Source organism: Muscardinus avellanarius (genome assembly GCF_963383645.1).
Source record: "Muscardinus avellanarius genome assembly, chromosome: 3".
Classification (NCBI taxonomy): domain Eukaryota; kingdom Metazoa; phylum Chordata; class Mammalia; order Rodentia; family Gliridae; genus Muscardinus; species Muscardinus avellanarius.
In genome coordinates this window covers 8,158,207-8,178,543 of record NC_137788.1, presented here as the reverse complement: position 1 = coordinate 8,178,543, position 20,337 = coordinate 8,158,207, and the positions used below count along the sequence as shown (strand labels likewise).

The 20,337-nt window shown below is 62.1% G+C and overlaps 1 protein-coding gene across 1 annotated transcript in view; it reads left to right on the top strand.

Annotated features, from left to right (window-relative positions):
• The window catches only part of CASZ1 (castor zinc finger 1), a gene marked incomplete at both ends in the record, with an annotated part of 51,700 nt that extends 32,338 nt beyond the window's left edge, over nt 1-19,362 (top strand). The window contains 14 exons of the mRNA XM_080691112.1: nt 1,350-1,440; nt 2,168-2,332; nt 3,207-3,379; nt 3,574-4,418; nt 7,024-7,159; nt 7,341-7,404; nt 8,506-8,660; nt 8,737-8,859; nt 9,937-10,269; nt 11,689-11,887; nt 13,042-13,213; nt 15,638-15,789; nt 15,864-16,005; nt 18,314-19,362. Of these exons, the coding sequence (XP_080547238.1) occupies nt 1,350-1,440; nt 2,168-2,332; nt 3,207-3,379; nt 3,574-4,418; nt 7,024-7,159; nt 7,341-7,404; nt 8,506-8,660; nt 8,737-8,859; nt 9,937-10,269; nt 11,689-11,887; nt 13,042-13,213; nt 15,638-15,789; nt 15,864-16,005; nt 18,314-19,362 (3,799 nt within the window). The remainder of the gene's footprint in view (nt 1-1,349; nt 1,441-2,167; nt 2,333-3,206; nt 3,380-3,573; nt 4,419-7,023; nt 7,160-7,340; nt 7,405-8,505; nt 8,661-8,736; nt 8,860-9,936; nt 10,270-11,688; nt 11,888-13,041; nt 13,214-15,637; nt 15,790-15,863; nt 16,006-18,313) is intronic.
• Between the last annotated feature and the right edge of the window lie 975 nt (nt 19,363-20,337).

Sequence of the window (20,337 nt, the reverse complement as noted above, 5' to 3'; positions counted from 1 at the left end):
CTGGCCCTGGCACCACCAGGGCCAGGTGCCTGCCTTCTCGCCACACTGCTCACTTCTCTCCCTCCGCTCCCCAGAGGGCGCCTCGAGCCCAGCTGGGACCTGCTGCTCTGCCCCTGGCCGGGTGGGCCCAGGTTGTGGGAAGGGGCCCAACGCCGGGGCCTGGCCCCGCTGAGTTCACTGCTGCCATGGGTCCTGCCCTCGCCTGGCACCCCGTGGAGCTGTGGGGGCGGGCAGGGGCCTGGGCAGCTGTCCTCTCTGGCACGGCACCCTGAACTGGCTCAGGTGAGACATAGATGCCCTCTGACCCCAGACCTGCCCCCTTCCCATCTTGGGGGCTGCAGGATTGGCCGGTCAAGAGCTTTCTCCTCATCAAATTCCCCTGTGCAGCCCTCATGGCCCAGGCCTGGTGGGCAGCAGGTGGCAGAGCCGCGCCCTGGCAGCATCTCTCTTCCTCTGTCCCTCTGTCCCTCTGCCTCTCTGTCCCTCTGTCTTTCCCCCTTTGCTCTCCTCTCTCTTTTCTTTATTATTATTACTATCATTATTATTAGTGCTTCAGCAGATGGCTCTTTTGGCAGCTTCAGCTTAAATATTTATTTGCAAGTAGTTCCCCCCTTACGGCGGGGTTTTGTCTCCCCTCTCCTACACGCGCGCCACCCTCGGCAGGGATGGTGGAGCGGGGCGCGTGTCCGCGGCCGTGTGATCGGCCGTCCCCGGCCTGGCCGTCTCCGAGCCCGCGAAGCCGCAGCCCAGCAGCAGCAGCTTTCTGGAGGCGGGCAGCGCAGGCGGTTCCCGGCTGCACGCTTGGCTGCGGAGTGAGCTCCCTGCCACAGGAAGCCAAACAGATGCTGCGCTTTAAAAATTCATAACTCTGGACTGTTTCAAGTGTCAGGAAAAGCCCAGAACGGAGAGGGCCCTTTAACACCTCTCAGCAACAGTGCCCAGGCTGGTCTGGCCAGGATCCCCTCCCTGGCCAGAGTGGGGCCAAGGGTCAGTGAGGTATGCCAGGCAGCGGGACCACCAAGGGGATTTGCGGTCCCCTCCCCAGGGTGTCTCCTCTGACCGTGCCTCCTGGCTGGCCCCAGCTTCTTCCTCCAACCTGGGCGCCTGACCCCTGCCTCACCTGGCATCTCCTAGGCAGATGCTAGCAGGCATGCAGCTTGGCAGGCCTGGGATTCCTGACTAGCCCCTCAGCCAGCCCCGTGTCCCCGGACTCCTTCACTTCACCACTGGCCCTGCCCTGGCCTCTGCACCCCAGCGGCACTTCTCTGGACCTGGGCAGAGGTGGCTGCTCGGACCAAGGGTCCTGAAGGAGTCCTCACGGGGCTGCCCCCACCCCTCCTTTCTGAAAGGTTCTCGGGCAGCCAGCACTGCGGCCACATCCACTGCGCCTACCAGTACCGCGAGCACTACCACTGCCTGGACCCTGAGTGCAACTACCAGGTAGGGGCTGTGCCCTGCCGCCACCGGCTCAGCCGGGAGGCTCTCGCTAGAAGTGGGTAGGGTGCCCAGCCCTCCATGGGCCTCCTGAACTTGACCTGGGTAGGCAGGAAGCATGGGCCCCTGCCAGCCCATCCCCAGGTCTCTGCTGAGAAAGTCGCCCGTAGGGCCAGCAGTCCTTAGCGCCCTGACCATGATGCGCCAGCACCCTTTCACTGGGAGTCTAGCAAGGACCAAGGACCGGGCCAGTCATTCCCCACTCCTCAGCTCACTATTTCCTAGGGCCTCCCGAGGTTGCTGTTAACTGGCCCATCTTCAAGAAGGAAAGCTGAGGCTCAGAGTCCCCTCTCCCGAGGACAGCACCAGGGGAGGTGGCGCTGGGCGTCTGCGCAGGCGCTCCCTCTGTCTCGCCAGGCGGCCCCGCCCAGTGTCATCCTTAGGGTGCTGGGCAGCTTGGGGTCACCCGCTGGAGCCCTGGCCAGGGCTTGCCTGGTTTGTCTTCCAGGCGGCGGGCTGGCTGTTGCGAGGCTGGGGAGGCCGGGGGCTGTGGTTCCTGGACCGCGGGAATCGTCCTGCCAAGGGAACTGGCTGGCCAGTCTGGGCTGCCTTGACCCCAGGCAGGGTATTTATAGGATGACCTGCGGGCCGCCGGCCGGCCCCTGGTCCGGGCGCTCTTGGCACACGGGTCTGGGGTGTGGGCTCCTGCCAACTCGGCGCTCTCTCCTGGCAGAGGTTCACGAGCAAGCAGGACGTCATCCGCCACTACAACATGCACAAAAAGCGTGACAACTCCCTGCAGCACGGCTTCATGCGCTTTAGCCCGCTGGACGACTGCAGCGTGTACTACCACGGCTGCCACCTCAACGGGAAGAGCACCCACTACCACTGCATGCAGGTGCCCGGCCGGGGCGCGGGGGCTCGTGGGTGGACAGCGTCCGGCGGCTGCGGCGGGGACTTCCCTGTGGCCATACTTGGTGCGGGGGAAATTCAGTAAGCTGTTTATACAGAACGACATTTTTCAGGCTTTAACACCAAGAGCGGCATTGCAAACGGTTCCCGAGGAGGCTTCTGTTTAATTCTTTGTTTTAGTGCCACACCGAGTCTGGGCTTTTTCAAGGTGTCAGGCCCAGGAGGAGCAACTTTGGGTTGCAAATAGCAGCCCCCGTGCCTCCCCCATATTTGTCAAGGGTTGTTAAGACCTCTGCCAAACAACCTGGGCGCGAGGAGAGGGGGGCCGCCCTCGGGCCTGAGATGGTGCAGACACTGGCACAGCCCAGCCCTCCAGGGTGCGCGGAGGCCACCGCTTTTTACTCAATATGGCAACGTTGGCTGCCTGGCCCAGCTGCGGTGGGTGGGAGGGCCTCGTGCCCAGGAACCATCCACTAAGCAAGTCCCTGTGCTAAAGGGACTTTAGCTAAAGGTACAGGATATAGCCCCTGCCCGCCCTCCAAGGGCTTTAGAGAGGGCCACAGATTGGATGTAAAACCCAACATCTGAAGAGTATGGCTTCCTTTGCTGGCCCCCAGAGCTTGTGGGTGCGGAGGCTGCCTGAGCCTCACTGCCAGCGGGTCCCTGGCCCTGCCTGGCTAGAGGGAGGCTGGGAGGTTGTCGAAGGCCTCATGCCGAGGGCCTGGGCTGGCCTGAGGAGTTTAAGGTCAGAGGTACGGGAGCTTCCCGGGGCAGAGGCCCTCTACCCCGGCCGCCCTCGGCAGCTCTACCCTCAGCCCCAGAATGCCAGGACTCAGCTCCCCCGCCATTCTGGCCCTCAGGTGGGCTGCAACAAGGTGTACACGAGCACTTCCGACGTGATGACCCATGAGAACTTCCACAAGAAAAACACCCAGCTCATCAACGATGGCTTCCAGCGCTTCCGGGCCACCGAGGACTGCGGCACGGCCGACTGCCAGTTCTACGGGCAGAAGACCACACACTTCCACTGCAGGTAAGCGGGCCGCCCGCAGCTTCCCGGGCCGGAGGCAGAGGCAGGCAGCCAGACCACGGGGCAGCCAGGGAGGCAGGGCAGGAGCCAGCCGCTGCTTGGGGGCCCTGTCTCAGCATCCGGCCACGGAGGCGGGAGGACGAGGCCTCTCCCGGGACCCCCGGAAGCCCCGTGACGGGCTTCTGCTGTCCCCCCAGGCGCCCCGGCTGCACGTTCACCTTCAAGAACAAGTGCGACATCGAGAAGCACAAGAGCTACCACATCAAGGACGACGCGTACGCCAAGGACGGCTTCAAGAAGTTCTACAAGTACGAGGAGTGCAAGTACGAAGGCTGCGTGTACAGCAAGGCCACCAACCACTTCCACTGCATCCGCGCCGGCTGCGGCTTCACCTTCACCTCCACCAGCCAGATGACCTCGCACAAGCGCAAGCACGAGCGCCGGCACGTGCGCGCCTCGGGCGTGCTGGGCCTGCCGCCCTCGCTGCTGGGCCCCAAGGACACGGAGCACGAGGAGTCCAGCAATGACGACCTGGTCGACTTCTCCGCCCTGAGCAGCAAGAACTCCAGCCTGAGCGCCTCTCCCACCAGCCAGCAGTCCTCCGCGTCCCTGGCCACCGCCACCGCGGCCACCGCCGACACGGCGCCCGGTGCCACCAAGCCTCCCAACAGCAAGCTCTCGGGGCTGCTGCCCCAGGGCCTGCCCGGCTCCATCCCCCTGGCCCTGGCCCTGTCCAACTCGGGCCTGCCCCCCACCACACCCTACTTTCCCCTCCTTCCGGGCCGTGGGAGCACCTCCCTGCCCATGGGTGCCCCGGGCCTCCTGGGTGCCGTGTCGTCTGGAGCGTCAGCCTCGGCAGCCCCGGACACGCCCGCCCTGGTGGCTGCGGGAGCTGGGGACTCAGCCCTGGCAGCTGCCGCCTCCGTCCCAGTGCCCCCTGCCTCCATCATGGAGAGGATCTCTGCGAGCAAGGGCCTCATCTCACCCATGATGGCCAGGCTGGCCGCAGCTGCCCTCAAGCCCTCTGCCACCTTTGACCCAGGTGAGCAGGCTGGGATCTCCAGGAAGCACGCACCTTCTGGGCCCCGGCTGGCTGTGCCCAGGCGGCGGAGCAGAGCTGGGGGGCGTGGGGAGATTGTCCATCTGGTCCCCGCCCCCCAGCCTTCCACCCACCAGAGCCTCCCTTTTGCCCAGTCTTCTGCCTCCATCCTGTTCATTTCTTCCTGGGGCCCATTGTTCTGCCCCAGCCTTTGCCTCTGTTTCTTCTAAAGTGGGGGCAGAAGTCCTTGCCCCCAGGGTGCCTAGAGGCCCACACTTCTCACGTCTGAGAGCCCTATGAGGGCCTCCCCCAGCTGGCCCAGAGGGGACCGGCCAGCTCAGTGAGGGGATGGCTGCTCCTCACACCTGGACAGCCCCTCCGAGCCCAGGGCTGCCGGCCCCACTCTCCCCAGCAGAACCTCCTGCAAGCATAGAAACCCACTTTGCCTTTCCAGCATGGCAGCCCTAGCCACGTGTGCCCGTCAAGTGAACTGGCTAACGGCGAGACAGGGTGTGACGTGACTTAAAAGCTGCACAGTCACACCAGGCCAGTGACACCAGCCAGTGAGGCCAGGCAGCACAAGCAGGAGCCACAGACTCCCTCCTCTCTCCCGCGGCTCACAGGGGTGGCGCTCCTTCTTCTTCAGTTCTTCCTCCCCTTCCCCTTCCTTCCTTCCTTCCTATTTCTTTGTTTAGTTGGTTTATTTCGTTTGTTTTGTTTTGTTGTACTGGGGATTGAACTCAGGGATATTCTACCTCTAAGCCACACCCCAGCCGTATTTTATGTTTTATTTGTACTAGAGTCTACGTTGCCAAAGGCCTCGCTAAGTTGCTGAGGCTGACCTCCAGCCTGCAGCCTGCCTGTCTCAGCCTCCCAAGTAGCGGGATTTACAGGTGTGCACCACTACGCCTGGCGTGGTGGTGGGTTTTTTTTCTTTCTTTTTACTTTTTTTTTTCTTTTACGGGTCTGGGGATGGAACCCAGGGGCATTCAACCTCCAAGCTACACCCCCTGCCCTAATTTTTACTCTGTATTTTGAAACAGGGCCTCACTGAGTAGCTGAGGCTGTACCGCGATCCTCCTGTCTCCACCTCCCAAGCGGAGGATGACAAGCGTGCGCCTCCACGCCCGGCTCTCTCTTTTTAACTTGCGTTTTGTGGGCTCTTGGTTTCTCTCCTCCCTTTGTTTCCCCATCTGAGCAGTTAGTATTCGCGTCTTTGAGAAGCGCTCACTTTCATCTGAGATGTGGCTTGTGTCATTCACTCACTCAACAACTACTGGCGCCTGCTGCGGGCAGCTCGCTGGGTGCTTGCCGAGGGCCAGCACCGACCCGCTGCTGGGGACGCTCAGGCCAGAGGACAGACAAGCTGGTCCCCATGGAGCGGATGGACAGTGCGGGGTGGTCTGTCCCCAGCACACAGCTAGACGTGGTGGAGCTGAGGCTCGGTCCTCTGCACTCTGACTGCTGGGCCCGGATACTCCGCTCCCATCAAGAGCATCTCGGAGCCAGCCAGGACAGGGTCGCTTCGGCCAGCCCCAAGCTCTGCCCAGAGCGTGCCAGTGTGAGGGCGGGGGGCCGGGACAAGTGACTTCAGGAGCTGCTGGGGTGTGGACTCCCGGGGCTGGAACCGGCTCATGCCAGGGGGCAGTTTGAGGGCCCCCACCTTCTAGTCCACGTAGAAGCCGGGGGTCCGCAGGAGGAGTAGGGCCCACTCCTGGGCCACACTGTGCTCCGTGGCCAGGCTGTCAAATACTTTCTTTTCCCTGGAAAAATCTTCTTCCCCTCCAGGAAAGGTCAGGGGAAGCTCGGGAGAGGTCCGTTTTCCTGTATTTCTAATAAAACGCCACTTGCTGTCTGTGAAGCAGCTCTCTGTCAGCGGTAGCGCCTTGGGGCAAATTAATTCATTCACTTGGGGATTGTGGAGCAAAGCTGGGTGGACACATTCTTGTCAGCAACTTCTTTTGCCCCCGCTCTGCCGGGCCTCCAGCAGCCTCTCCCCACTCTGCTCCCCCAGACCCAGCCCGGCCCTGGGGCGGGCCTCGAGTCCCTGCCCTGGACAGCTTGACGGGAGGTCACACAGCTTGAACCGTCCTGATTGGCCGTCAGCCCCGATGGCCCTGACAGGGCAGATGCCCTCCCCGGGCATGCTCAGTGCGGGCAGGCCGTCGCCCCGGCAACAGCAGGCCGGGGGACCAAGGCGGGCGCTCCAGTCTAGATCTGCCACTCTCCCTCAGCATTAACAGAGTCTTTAATAAAAGCTTAAGCGGCAGCCCCACAAATCGACTGTGACAGTTGGTGGAGAAAATGAAGGGCCCCGGCCCCCGCCCCAGCCCCTCCCCAGCCGCCCGCCCTCCTCCTCCAGGAGGCCCGGAGCCAGGATAACTTTGACATAATTTTGCAATAATTATCACTTGAAGAATTGCCACACAGGGGTAAGCGTCGCAAGCGATTACGTCAGTGGGGAGAATGGCTGACCTGCAGCCGGGCCTCCCTGGGGCTCCTGGCCCACCAGGCCCCTGCCCTGCCCTTCCCAAGGGAACAGGGTCTGTGCCCCTGTGAAGCTCGGGCCCCTCTGACCCCATCTTCCCTCCCCTCCCCTCCCCTGCAGGAAGCGGGCCACAGGTCACCCCCAGCAGGCTCCCCCCAGCCCAGGTGAAGCAGGAGCCCAGCGAGAGTGCGGCCGCCCCAGGCCCCCACGAGGCTTCCCAGGACCGCAGTCTAGACCTGACTGTGAAGGAGCCCAGGTGAGGCGTGGCCAGAGGAGCCCCTTGAGACGCCGTCAGCGCTGGACCCCAGGGAGGGCGGCGGGGCCCAGGGGCTCGGGCCGGCCCGTCCCCCCACCTGGAGCCTGGTCGGGCTGGCCGGTGGGCCAGGGCTTGGCCCCGGGAGTCTGAGCTGAAGCCCCTTGGTTTGTTCTAGTTCTAGTAATGAATCAAATGGCCATGCAGTCCCGGCAAATTCATCTCTTTTATCCTCGCTTATGAATAAGGTAAGAGCCATCCATCACACGCCTCCCGTCCCCCCACCCAGAGAAATTAAAGCTGTGCTGGGGGGCGGGGGGGACGTGTTTGTTTTTCAATGTTTTCCCTCTAATAAGATGAGTTTGTACCATTTAAATTTTGAGGCCATTTTTCATCGAATATAATTTCAGAGCCACTGCTTACAAATTAATTTAATGAACTGGCTGAAGAAATATATTCCAGCCGCTGACACCTTTTTTTCCCTTCAGATGGAGGGCTCCGAAAGCTTTTCCAGAGCCCTCTAACTTCTCTTGCCCTTACTTATTAATGTTATTTATTTATTTTATATCTTTGTTGTTTGTTTAAGAGGGAGTGGGGGAGGGGCCAAAGTGGGAGCAAAGCGCCAATTCCCACTTTTCGGGGTGAGTGATGGTCTCGGACGCCTTCCGGAGAGGTCGCTCTGGAATATTTATTTTAAATAATGCAGGGTCTTTGTAAATTATACATCATCTCAAATATATTTTTCTCCTTCACATGATAAATTTGACTGCAGCAAGATTAATTTGGTTACTGTACACAAGTGATGGGGTGGAAGAGAGACCTGGGCCGGGCGGGACCTGGTGGGTGGGTCCCGCTGGGCCCTGGTGGGGAGGAGCCTGCCCCCCCCCCGCGCCCCCGCCTCTTGCTCGCCGTCTCCCTGCCTTCCCTCCTGGGGCCACTACTTTCTGTGCCCTCATTCGCCCCACAGAGCCCTTAACAGCCCCCCCCCCATAGGAGCATCCAGGGAGTCCTCCCGTCTTGCTCTTGCCCCAGGCTCGCTCCCTCCTCCCGCCCCTCCTCCATGGCCTTCTCTTGAAAACCTTCTGGCAGGAAAATAACTGGGGAGCCACAAAGTCTGAGGAAGCGTGGGCTGCGGCATGTGCCCCCCGAGCGCGGCTGGCATCAGAGATGGTTCCAGGCCCAGGCTTCTCGGAGGAGTGTCAGGAGGCCCTGCCTCTCCCAGGCCTGGCTCTGCACACCGGGCTCTGTCTAGCCAAAGCCGAGCAGGGCAGCTCCTTCTCTGCGTCCAGCACCACAGTGCCCGTCTGTCCTAAGGTCCCTGGCCCCAAACTTGGCCTCTGTCTTGGCAGATGTCTCAGGGCAACCCCAGCCTCGGCAGCCTGCTGAGCATTAAGGCGGAGGCGGAGGGGAGCGCCGCCGCGGAGTCTTCACCCTTCCCGGGCAAGGCTGTGAAGGCGCTGGTCCAGGAAAAGTTGTCGGAGCCCTGGAAGGTGTACCTCCGCAGGTGGGTACCTGCCGGGAGGCGCGGCCTGTGCCAGCACCACCTCCGAGGCTCCTCTAACCGCCCATCCTCTGGCTAGGTTTGGTACCAAGGACTTCTGCGACGCCCAGTGCGACTTCCTCCACAAGGCCCACTTCCACTGCGTGGTGGAGGAGTGCGGCGCGCTCTTCAGCACCCTGGACGGGGCCATCAAGCACGCCAAGTGAGTGGGGGTCCTGGGCCACTTCAGCAGAGCCCCTGGCTCTGGCCAGGCGGGCTGGAGGCAGTGCAGGCCTCTAGCCCCCCTCCAAGCAGGACAGAGCGCGGCTCCCACTCCAGAAACCACGCGAGGAAGGGTGGGCTCCTGGCCTCCTCAGCCCCGTGCCCTGCTCCGGGCCACCTCCAGGCCCTGAGCAGCAGCTGCCGTGGGCCGGTCAGTGGGGCCAGCTCCCCATCACAGGTGTCCTGCAGCCCAGCCGGAAAGGCCGGAGCCCGGCCGGTACTCAGGGTAGAGACCTGGGGAAGGCATTTCCAGCCATATTAAAACATCTGAAGTCTTCAGACCAAAGTAAGGAAATGAATTTGTAACTCTTAAGGAGTTGAGAAGCAGGGAGCATGGCCACGGCTTGTGACTGACGCAGAACCTATAAACATTTAAAACACATCTGCTCTCGAGGTGCTGGATCAGGCTCCCTGCCACATAGGCGTCCCCGCTGCCTGTCTACACGGGCACCTACCAGACACTGACAGAGCCCCACCCATGAGCCCCAGCAGGATCCGGAAGGAGGGGGCTCCCAGGGCAGGGCCTGCGGGCCCACACGCACCCCGAGGGCAGGAGGAGCAGGGCCAGGCCAGTCAGAGTAGGGAGAAGAGCCGATGTGGGGTTGTACACCTGTGATCCCAGTCCTTGGGAGGCCGAGACAGGAGGAGCGCAGGTTCAAGGCCAGACTCAGCAACTTAGGAAGGCCCTCAGCAACTTGGTGAGACCTTGTTCCAGAAAACCCTAGAATATGGCTAGGGGTGTAGCTCAGAGGTAGAGTGCCCCCGAGTTCAATCCCCAGTGCCAAAAAAACAAAACACAAAAAAGTAGTTAGATGGAGTTGGATCCGGGCCTGGAGCCTCGGGCAGGATGAGAGGGCGCGGGTGCCTGCCCCAGGGTGCCCTGCCCTGGTTGACTACAGGAGCCCTCCAGGGCCCATGTCAGGATAAGGTAGGGACACGGGGTCCCCCACGCGGGCACCCCTCCAGAGGCACCTGCAGCGTGCACCCAGCCCCAGGCACCATCTCCTGCCTCCTGCAGCTTCCACTTCCGGACGGAGGGAGGAGCGGCGAAGGGAAACACAGAGGCGTCCTTCCCGGCCTCCGCGGAGACCAAGCCCCCCGTGGCGCCCGCGTCCCCACCGGCAGCTCCCGGCACCGCAGCCGGGGCCTCCGCGGAGGGGCCCGTGCCCAGCCCGGCCTCGGTGCCCTCCACCCCCACCCTGCTGGCCTGGAAGCAGCTGGCTTCCGCCATCCCCCAGCTGCCTCAGATCCCCTCGTCTGTGCCTCACCTGCCCGCCTCGCCCTTGGCCACGACTTCTCTAGAGAACGCCAAGCCCCAGGTCAAACCCGGATTCCTCCAGTTCCAGGAGAAGTGAGTCCCTCGATGAGCCGGGCGCCCGGTCCCTGCGTCTCGGGAGTGGGTGTAGCAAGGGCGGCAAGGAGGCCCCGCTCCTCACCCTGAGAGTTAGCACCGGCTGGCCCAGCTTCTGGACATGGCCACGGGGCCAGTCCTTCTAGCCAAAGAGGCTGCTGCTCCTGCTCCACCCGCCCGGCAGCTGGCGGGTGGGGGATGGGGTGGGGGGTGGCCACTGCTGCGCCAGCGGGGCCTGGAGATCCCCCAAGGACCAGCTGGGGTGGGCTTGAAATGGTGCCCCCAGGTTTTCTGGCCCAACCAGGAGGGCTGCACCTCCCTTAAGCTCCTGGCTGGCCTCTGTGGCTGGCACCCAGCTAAGTCTCTGCAGGGCGTGCAAGTCATGGGGGGAGCAGGCCCGCAGCCACCTGCACGCCAGTCCGAGCTCTCAGGGGTGGGAGGGACCTCCTTCACTGAATGGTGGTGGCTCCTTGCGAGAACGGTGACTTTGTATCGTAATGTGTGCGGCTTCCTGTTCTCAATAAAAGTAATAAATTGGATTATTTATACCGCCTGAGTGGCAACTGTCCTCCCTCTGAGCACCTGGGGCCGGGCCCTGGCAGGGAAGGGGACCAGCACTCTTCTCTGCCCCTCCCCCGCTTTTCCTCCCCCCTTCCCTTCCCTGAAGAGGCACCCCTAGTCTTCTGGACCTTGTCAGAGTTCGCACATGAGGCCACTGTTGGGGGCCACAGTAGTGTCAGCCCAAGAAGAAAGTGGAGCTCCAGGTCCTCTGCTGCTGCTGGCCCTCCCACCCACACAAGCAGAGGGCCGCAGAGGGCGCCCTAGCACTCCACACCCACTCCCCCCAGCCCCTGCCACTCTGGTTCTGAGGTTCTCTGAGCCCCAGCTGACCCCGGAGAGCCCAGCAGCTGTGGTCCTCAGCAGGACCTGGCGCCAGGCACATTCCCCCTGGGTGAGGCCGGGGTAGCAGCACTTCCTGGTGGGGCCACCCACCCATCTGCAGCCTGTCAGCCAGCCATATCCAAGGCAGTGCTGTGCCATGCCAGCCAGGCCCTCACTGGCATTCCGCCAGGGCTGGCAGCACCATCCCTTATTTTCGTTTCCAAGAAGTCACTGCAACCATCCTTATCTATAATCCCGAGGTGTGGCTGTGGAAACTACGTGTCCCAGCATGCAATGCTCTGGGCACCCTGCACATTGCAATCCCTGTGCACGGGGGCAGCGCCTCTAAGAGGAGCAGGGATGCATGCTGGGATCTGTAGTCTCCTGCCCAGTCACCCAGGAAGCAGGAGGGCAACCTGGGGGCGTTCCTCCTGGTTGCACCACTGGTGACTCAGGAGTGAGCCCCAACACAAGCAGACTCAGGACACCGGCAGGGAGGGGATGCCAATGACCTTCTGGGCTGTGGTTTCCTTCCAGCGATCCTTGCCTTGCGACGGACTGCAAGTACGCCAACAAGTTCCACTTCCACTGTCTCTTCGGGAACTGCAAGTACGTCTGCAAGACCTCTGGCAAGGCCGAGTCCCACTGCCTGGACCACATCAACCCCAACAACAGCCTGGTGAATGTGCGGGACCAGTTTGCTTACTACTCCCTGCAGTGTCTCTGCCCCAACCAGGTCAGCACGCGGCCGGCCGGCAGCGGGGGCGGGAGGTGCAGGGCCCAGGACCAGCTCCTCCTGGCAGAGACGCTGATTTTCACACCCTTTTTAAGTTGGCTTCTGCCAGTCTCTGGAAAGGACACTGCCTCTGAGCCCAGGCAGGGGTCTGGCTTGGTGCTACTTTGGTGAGGTTTTGTCCTTTCAGCCCGAACCTCAGTGGCCACTAAAGGGCGCACAGCCACTACGCTCTTGACCTCTTGACCTCATTCTTGCCCATCCTGGAATAGTTACTGGTCACTCCCCCGAGGCCTAGGATTATAGTAGGCCCACTGGATAGAGAACTGTCTATGCCCACGCAGGAAGAGTGGATCAAATTCACTTTAAAGGCCTACCCCCAAGATTGGTAGGGGCTGACTGAGGAGTCAGAGCTGAGTGTGCAGAAAAGACGGGTAGGATAGATTAGTGATGTCTGCCTAGGTCTGGACATACAGAGGAGTATTAAGATAGATTAGTGATGTCTGTCTAGGTCTGGGCATACAGGAAAGACTGCTAGGATAAATTAGTGATGCCTGCATAGGCCTGGGCATACAGGGAAGAGGAGTAAGGCAAATTAGTGATGTCTTCTCTGGGTGTAGCATTAGAAAAGGCTTATGTGATAATTAGGTAGAATTTTTTTAATTTTTTTTAATTTATTATTATTATTATTATTATTATTATTATTAGTGGTGGTACTGGGGTTCCTGGAAACCCTTCTACCTCTGGGCTACGCTCCCAGACCTATTATTTTTTATACTTTTATTTGGAAACAGGGTCTCTTAAGCCAGCACGGCTGGCTTCGAACCTGCGCGATCCTCCTGTCTCCGCCTCCCAAGCGCGGGGATGACAAGCGTGCGCCACCAATGCCCAACTATACTGCTTTTTAAGACGTGAAAGTTCTGTATAAAGCGTATAAGGCACCTAACAAGACCCTGTTCAAAATAAAATAGGGCTGGGAGTGTAGCTTGGAGGTAAAATGCGCCTGGGTTCAATTCTTAGCACCAAAAAAAAACCCAAAAAACAAAAAAACAAAGATTGTGTTTTCTGATTCTGAGCACGGAAGAACATACGTGCCCGGGGGCCTGGGACGGGGGCTCCCGGAAGTCACCGCCCGTCCGTCCTCTGCTTCTGCTCAGCACTGTGAGTTCCGCATGCGCGGGCACTACCACTGCCTCCGCACCGGCTGCTTCTTCGTCACCAACATCACCACCAAGCTGCCGTGGCACATAAAGAAGCACGAGAAAGCCGAGCGCCGGGCGGCCAACGGGTTCAAGTACTTCACCAAGCGCGAGGAGTGCGGCAGGCTAGGTACCGGGGCCGGGGGCGGGCAGGGCGGTGGCTCACACCCCAGGGCCCGGGCCCCCTCTCCACTGCCTGCCTCGCCAACCCCACATCCTGTTAAGACGTCACAGGCCGGGCACTGCCAAAGTCACGAGGAATCAAAGCCCTGACCGCGCAGGAGGAAGGGCGAGGGTGGCGGCGCCCACTCCCCTCCGCCCTGCCCAGCGCCCTGGGCCTCACTGTTGGCAGCCAGGGCTCAGCGGGGCTCTTTGCCCCTTCCAGGAGGGCGCGCGGGCAAGCCTGGGAGCTGAGGGCCTTCCCTGCCCCCGGAGCGCCCTCCTCGGCTGCCGGGAGGAGGCTTTTGTCCAAATGAGCACAGCGTGTTGGTTCTTTGGTTCACCCAGCTTATTTATTGAGGGTCAGCTGTGTGCTGGGGTGAGCCGTGACACAGTGGTGGCATCTGAGCTTTGGAGCATCTGGCGTGTGCTGTGCGGGCATTGGGCTTGGTGCTGGGACCTGCTGAAGCGTTGTGGTCCACACAAGAACCCGTGGCTGAGTTGGGCATGCTGGAGCACGCTTGTCATTCCAGTACTTGGGAGGCCGAGACAGGAGGATCGCGGGTGCAGTCAGCCTCAGCTACTTAGTGAGGCCCTCTGCAACTCAGTGAGACCTTGTTCAAAAATAAAGAATGAGCCGGGCGTGGTGGCACACGCTTGTAATCCCAGCATCTGGGAGGCTGAGACCAGAGGATCACGGTTCGCGGACAGCCTCAGCTGCTTAGTGAGGCCCTCCGCAACTCAGTGAAACCCGGTTTCAAAATTAAAAAAAAAGAAATAGGGCAAGGGGTATGGCTCAGAGTTTGAATGCCCCTGGGTTCCATCCCCAGACCCGCAAAATAAATAAATAAATAAATAAACAAATAAAAAATAAAGAATGGCCGGGCGTGGTGGCGCACGCTTGTAAGCCCAGCAGTTGGGAGGCTGAGACAAGAGAATTGCACAGGTTCAAAGCCAGCCTTGGCTAATTAGTGAGGCTCTCAGCAACTTAGTGAGACCCTGTTTCCAAATAAAATATAAAATAGGTCTGGGAGTATAGCCCAGAGCTAGAATGCACCTGGGTTCCATCTCCAGTATTGCAAGAAAGAAAGAGAGAGAGAGAGAAGAAATAGGGCTGAGGGTGTAGCTTAGGAGGTAGAATGCCCCTGGGTTCCATCCTCAGTATTGCAAAAAAAAAAGCCAGGCGTGGTGGCGCGCACGTGTGATCCCAGCATTTGGGAGGCTAAGACAGGAAGATCTTGGTTCGCAGCAGCCTCAGCTACTTAACTCGGAGATAGAATGCCCCTGGCTTCCATCCGCAGACGGATGGAGACCAGGAGGAGGCTGTGTGGGGCCGCGAGAGGCCGCAGATGGCCTGAGCCCAGCAGCAGGTGCCTCCTTGCTGAGAGCTGAGCCCCCCAGGAGCAGGGCCGGCTGCTGGGTATGCCTGTGCGGAGGGGCCACCTGTTCATGGCCTGCAGGAGCCTCCCAGGGACAGACCGGAAGCTGGAGGGCGGGTGGGGGGAGCAGGCGAGAGGCCGGGTGCCTGTGCGTCCCGTGGCCATGGCAGCAGGGTCTGGGGACAGGGGCTGCAGCCTGCCACAGTCTGGCCCTTCCACAGGCGAAATATACTCCAAGCCAACTGCCAGAAAAGAAAGGAAACAAACCTTCCCTTCAAGTATTAATTCAAAAAGGATTCAGGGCCAGGAGAGGGCCCGTAACCACGGCAACGGGTGTCAACACTCAGGGCCTTTGCTGTTCTGGGGCTCAGTTTACAGATGTCAGGGATTCTGTAGGTGCTGTGTTTACTCAACTTTTAGTGTTTTTGGTGGTAGTTGAGGCCAAACAAAGCTGGGGGTGATATGAGACACCTGGCCAGCTCGGTGCCATGGCAGAGGGCAGGCCTTCACCTGCCCTTAGCTGCTGCTGTTTGCTCTCAGCCCGAGGCAGAGCAGGGTGGGCAAGGCAGGGTGCAGGCCCGAGGCCAGCTGCCGCAGCCATCTCAACAAGTTCTGAGGCGCATTACAGCGCCACGTCCCCAGAGAGGGGTGGGGACAGGTGGCTTGCTGGAGGATGGACCCAGCAATCCATCCTTGGACCCAGTGGCCAGGGTCCATCAGGGTCCCTGGCCGTGGAGCTGTGGGCCCTCAGCAAGTGGGGTGGGGGACGGGGGCCAGCCTGCCACACGCTTCCGTGCTAGGCCAGAGGGGAAGCCGAGGGTCAGGACAGCCACCTTGGACTCACGGGGTGGCTGGGTACCGCCTTCCTCAGAGAAGCCCTCCCGGGGAAAGTACCCTTCCCCGAGCCCCAGCTTCCCTGCTGGGCCACACTTCCCCTGAGCCAGACAGTGCCGGCACATGCTGGCCGTGGGCACAGGCCACCAGAGCTCACGCCCGCCCACGGGCCGCGTCCACAGGCTGCAAGTACAACCAGGTGAACAGCCACTTCCACTGCATCCGGGAGGGCTGCCAGTTCTCCTTCCTGCTCAAGCACCAGATGACCTCGCACGCCCGTAAGCACATGCGCAGGATGCTGGGCAAGAACTTCGACCGCGCGCCGGCCTCCCAGGTGAGCCAGCGCCCGCGCCCGGCCCCGACCCACACCCCGCGGGCAGCCTCCTCAGGGTCCCTGCCTCCTTCCAGGGCCCCCCAAGTCTGATGGATGCTGAGACCGACGAGGGCTTGGATTACACCGGCTGCAGCCCGGGCGCCGCGTCCTCCGAGTCGTCCACCATGGACCGGAGCTGCTCCAGCACGCCCGTGGGTAACGAGAGCACCGCGGCAGGTGAGGCCCCGCCCGCTCCCCGGCTGCTCCGCGGTGCCCGCCGTGGGACAGGAGCCGGTCACAGCCTCCGGGTCCTTTGGCCTCCCCGGCACTCGGCCTGCTTCAGTTCCGAGGACGGGAGCTGGGCTGGTCCTAGAGCGAGGGCAGGGGCGCTGGCTGCCCTGCCCGGGCCCGCACGCGGCTGCCCGCGGCCTCTCCTGCAGCCCCTGTGTCACCCTCTCTGCTCATCTGTCCACATAATTCATACCATACTCGCTTCTGCCATTGGGTTTCTCATTTTGGTTCTTTGTGTTTGTTTGTTCTTTGTTTTTGGTTTTCTTTTTTTTTTTTTCTGCTTTTCTCCACCCTCTCCAGGCTGCCCGGCTCCTCCTCCTCTTCCTCTTCCTCTTCCTGCTGCCGCTGGTGATGAGGCTGGCCGTGGGGCTCCGCAGCCCCCCCTGACTCCATCCTTCCCACCGGCCGTGCTCCGGCCAGCCCTCCCCCCCCTGCCATGCCTCTTCTCTCCGTCCTGTCTCTCATACTCTCTGCTCGGTGCCACCCTGGGAGTCAGCCGGGGCCTGGCCCACCCCGCCAGCAGCCCGCCCAGCATCCCGCCCGTCACTACCACTCCAACTCCAGTAAAAAGTGACGTTCCCCTAGTGCAGGACGCCGCAGGTAACTTGCACGTGCCTTTTCAACGGTATCTGTCGCCCCATCTGACCCTGTTCTGTGGCCAGCTCTGCCCTGCACCCCCGGCAGCCAAGGTGCCCCCGTCCCAACCACAGCCCCTGGTGGCTCCTGCTCAGCCCAGAGCATCACTGCCAAGGACCTGCCCCTTCCCGGGCCCTGCTCAGAGCCCAGAGCAGCCGTGCAGCATGTTCTGCTGGAGGCCCGTGAGGCCCCGCCCTCCTTGGCCTGGGCAGGGCAGAGCCTGCCCTGCTGCTCGCAGGAGTTCAGGTTCCAGGCTTGGGGGTCTTGCTGCTGGCTGAGCTAAGCAAGGAGAGCACATCTCAGCGAGCTCAGGCCTTCCTTGGGCAGTGCTGCAGGGTCGAGGCCCTCCCTGCCCCAGCCCCATGTCCAGGGCCCCACGGGATGGTCTGCATGCATCCCCTGGGTGTAGGCGACACTGGCTGTTCCTCCTTCCATTCATTCTTGTCTTGCCTTGCAAAGGGGCATAGTGCTGGGCCAGCCCCAGGGGGTCCAGCAGTGAGCTGAGCGGGGCAGAGGTCTTCACCCTGTTGTCTTCTGGCCCATGGGAAGCCGCTGCGGGCATTGCCAGACAGAGCCCAGAGCTCAGACCCACAGCAGCCCAACCCCATGGATCTCCAGGCCTGAGGCCTTGTCTGGCTCCCCGTCTGGGTGCCCCCCAATTCCAGTCCTCGGTTTCTCTATCTGCCAAGGGTGGGCTAGTTGGGCCCCAAATGGGCAAGGCAGGTATTTGGTGGGCAGAGTGATGGTGGACACTACAGGCCCTGGGCGGGTGCAGGGCAGTTGGCCGTGCCGGAGTCGCTGGGAGGTTGCCCTGCCCTCTTGGCAGGGCTGGGTCCGGAGAGTGGGTGTGTCAGGACCAGCTCCCCGAGCAGTCTACAGCTGTGGGGTCTGCAGGGGCCCCAGAAAGTGGGTAAGGGGCATTTGGCCTCTGGAGCCCTGGGAAGTGGTGTGTAGCCAGGCTGGGCACTGGTGGGTGCCTGCACCCAGCCGAGCCCCCACCTCTGTCTTGGCCCAGTCAGGAGACTGATCAGGGGAGCAGACAAGTCAGCGTTTGCTCCCTGAGGCCTGGCCTCGGGTTCCCGGGGGCAGAAAACCCCAAGAAGACCTCAGAGAGCCTCTGGTGCCAGGGAAGAAGCAGTGCTCAGGGCACCTGGCATCCCGCCGCGAGCGGGCAGCCCCAGTGCAGGCAGGCGGGCAGCCGGGAGCTGGTTAGCTGGGGAGAGGAGCCGGCCTGTCCTCATTAGAGGCAGGCGTGATGGTGTCCTGGCCCCCGTCCAACCTGGGTAATTACACTCTGCGACCCAGATTCCCCTTCAGCCTCAATTAGCGCCGGGACGTCGCCTCGCTTCCTACCAAACTGGCCAGGAAGCGGCCGCCACAGCCCGGCCTCGCTGGTTGGTCTACCAGGGATGCCCTCCTGCTGCAGGGACGAGGGGGAGGCTGGGGCTCCCCGCCGTGCTGGGAGGGGTGGCAGAGGCCCCAGAGCCAGGGGAAGCCAAGGCCTTGTCTGTAACGGTGCCAGGCTCCGGCCGTGTGGGCGTGGCCTGGGAACGTCCCGTGGGCACTTCCAGGCCCAAAGGCGCGTCCCTTCCGCACTGACCTCCCTTGCCCTCCCCAGGGAACACCATCTCCATGCCCACCGCCTCGGGGGCCAAAAAGCGCTTCTGGATCATCGAGGACATGTCGCCCTTCGGCAAGCGGCGGAAGACGGCCTCCTCTCGCAAGATGCTGGACGAGGGCATGATGCTAGAGGGCTTCCGGCGCTTCGACCTCTACGAGGACTGCAAGGACGCGGCCTGCCAGTTCTCGCTCAAGGTCACCCACTACCACTGCACGCGCGAGAACTGCGGCTACAAGTTCTGCGGGCGCACGCACATGTACAAGCACGCGCAGCACCACGACCGCGTGGACAACCTGGTGCTGGACGACTTCAAGCGCTTCAAGGCCTCGCTCAGCTGCCACTTCGCCGACTGCCCCTTCTCGGGCACCAGCACGCACTTCCACTGCCTGCGCTGCCGCTTCCGCTGCACCGACAGCACCAAGGTGACGGCGCACCGCAAGCACCACGGCAAGCAGGACGTGATCAGCGCCGCCGGCTTCTGCCAGTTCAGCTCCAGCGCCGACTGCGCGGCGCCCGACTGCAAGTACAAGCTCAAGTGCTCGCACTTCCACTGCACGCACCCCGGCTGCCGCCACACGGTGGTGGGCATGTCGCAGATGGACTCGCACAAGCGCAAGCACGAGAAGCAGGAGCGCGGCGAGCCGCCCGCGGCCTCGCCCGGGCCCGGCGGCCTGGACGGCGCGCTCCCGCTGGCCGAGCCCGGGGGCTCCCTGCTCTTCCTGCACTCGGCCGGCCTGGGCCTGGCGCGGGGCGACGCGGGCGAGCCGGGCCCGCGCGAGCCCCCTGCGGCCCCCGGGCCCGCCGCCGCCAGGGAGTCCTCCCAGGAGGACGACGAGGAGGAGCTGGAGCTGCAGGAGGACGAGGACGAGGACGAGGATGACGAGGACGAGGACGACGAGGACGACGAGGACGAGGACGACGAGGACCTGCGCACCGACTCGGAGGAGTCGCTGCCCGAGGTGGCGGCCGAGGCGGGCGCGCGGACCCCGGCGCTGGCGGCCCTGGGCGCCCCCGGGCCCTCGCCGGCCGCCGGCCCCTCGCCCTAGCCGCCCTAGCCGCCCCGCGCCCGCCTTTGAGAGATGCTGTTTATATGTGAAGCTTCCCCGGTGCAGAGCCGGCCAGGCCCTCGCTGGGCGCCGTCAGGAGGGGAGGCGCCCCCGGCCCCGCCGGTGCTTCCGGACCCCGAGTCCGTCCTCTCAGGACAGAGGCGGGGACCCCTGTGGTGCTGCAGCCACCCGGCCAGGAATGCAGCCCGGCGGAGGACCCGGCTGCCCACCGCCCTGCCTGGCTGGAGTGGGGGGTCTTTTTCAGGGAATAGCAGGTGCTCTTGCCCGGGGTGGGGGTGCGCGGGGTTCCTCTGCTGGGCGCCGCCCCTGAAGCACCTGGCAGCCCCTGGCCACTCGGCCCTAGGCCCAGGGACCCTCCAGGGACCTCAAGGAAAACTCATGGAATTAGCAGCCAGCCCCGAGGGCGGCCCGGGGCCTGCAGGCCGGTCTCTGCGCCCTGGTCATGCACGGGAGGGATGCGACTGGTTTTGGCTTTAATATTCAGAATGGAAAAAAAAATACAAGAAAGTTGTACAGTATTTTTCCTGTAAGGTTATTATTCTACAAAGAACAAAAAGAGCAAGCAAGCAGGCGCGTGGCACAGCCACCCCGGCGAGGGCCCACACCCCAGCGGCTTCTCCTGGGGGCTTTCGCTTTGAGCCTTAACAGTCCCAGGCTGTCTGTCTTCACACGAGCACTGATGCAGCTGCGTGATTCCAACTTCTAACTTGAATTTTGTAGAGACAAGAAAGGACTTTTCCTGTTGACCCAAGTTTGTGGCTAATTCGACATGGGAGTTTTCTCTAGTGGTTCCGCGTGTGCCGTTCTAGAACTTTTTTTTTTCTCGTTGATCAGTTTGTTCTACTTTTTTTTCTTTGGGATGCTTCTTCACTGACGCAGCCCCCCAAGTGGACCCTTCCAGGACACCCCCTTCCTGAAGGCGATGAGGCAGCGGGCAGAGCTCCCCGCAGGCCC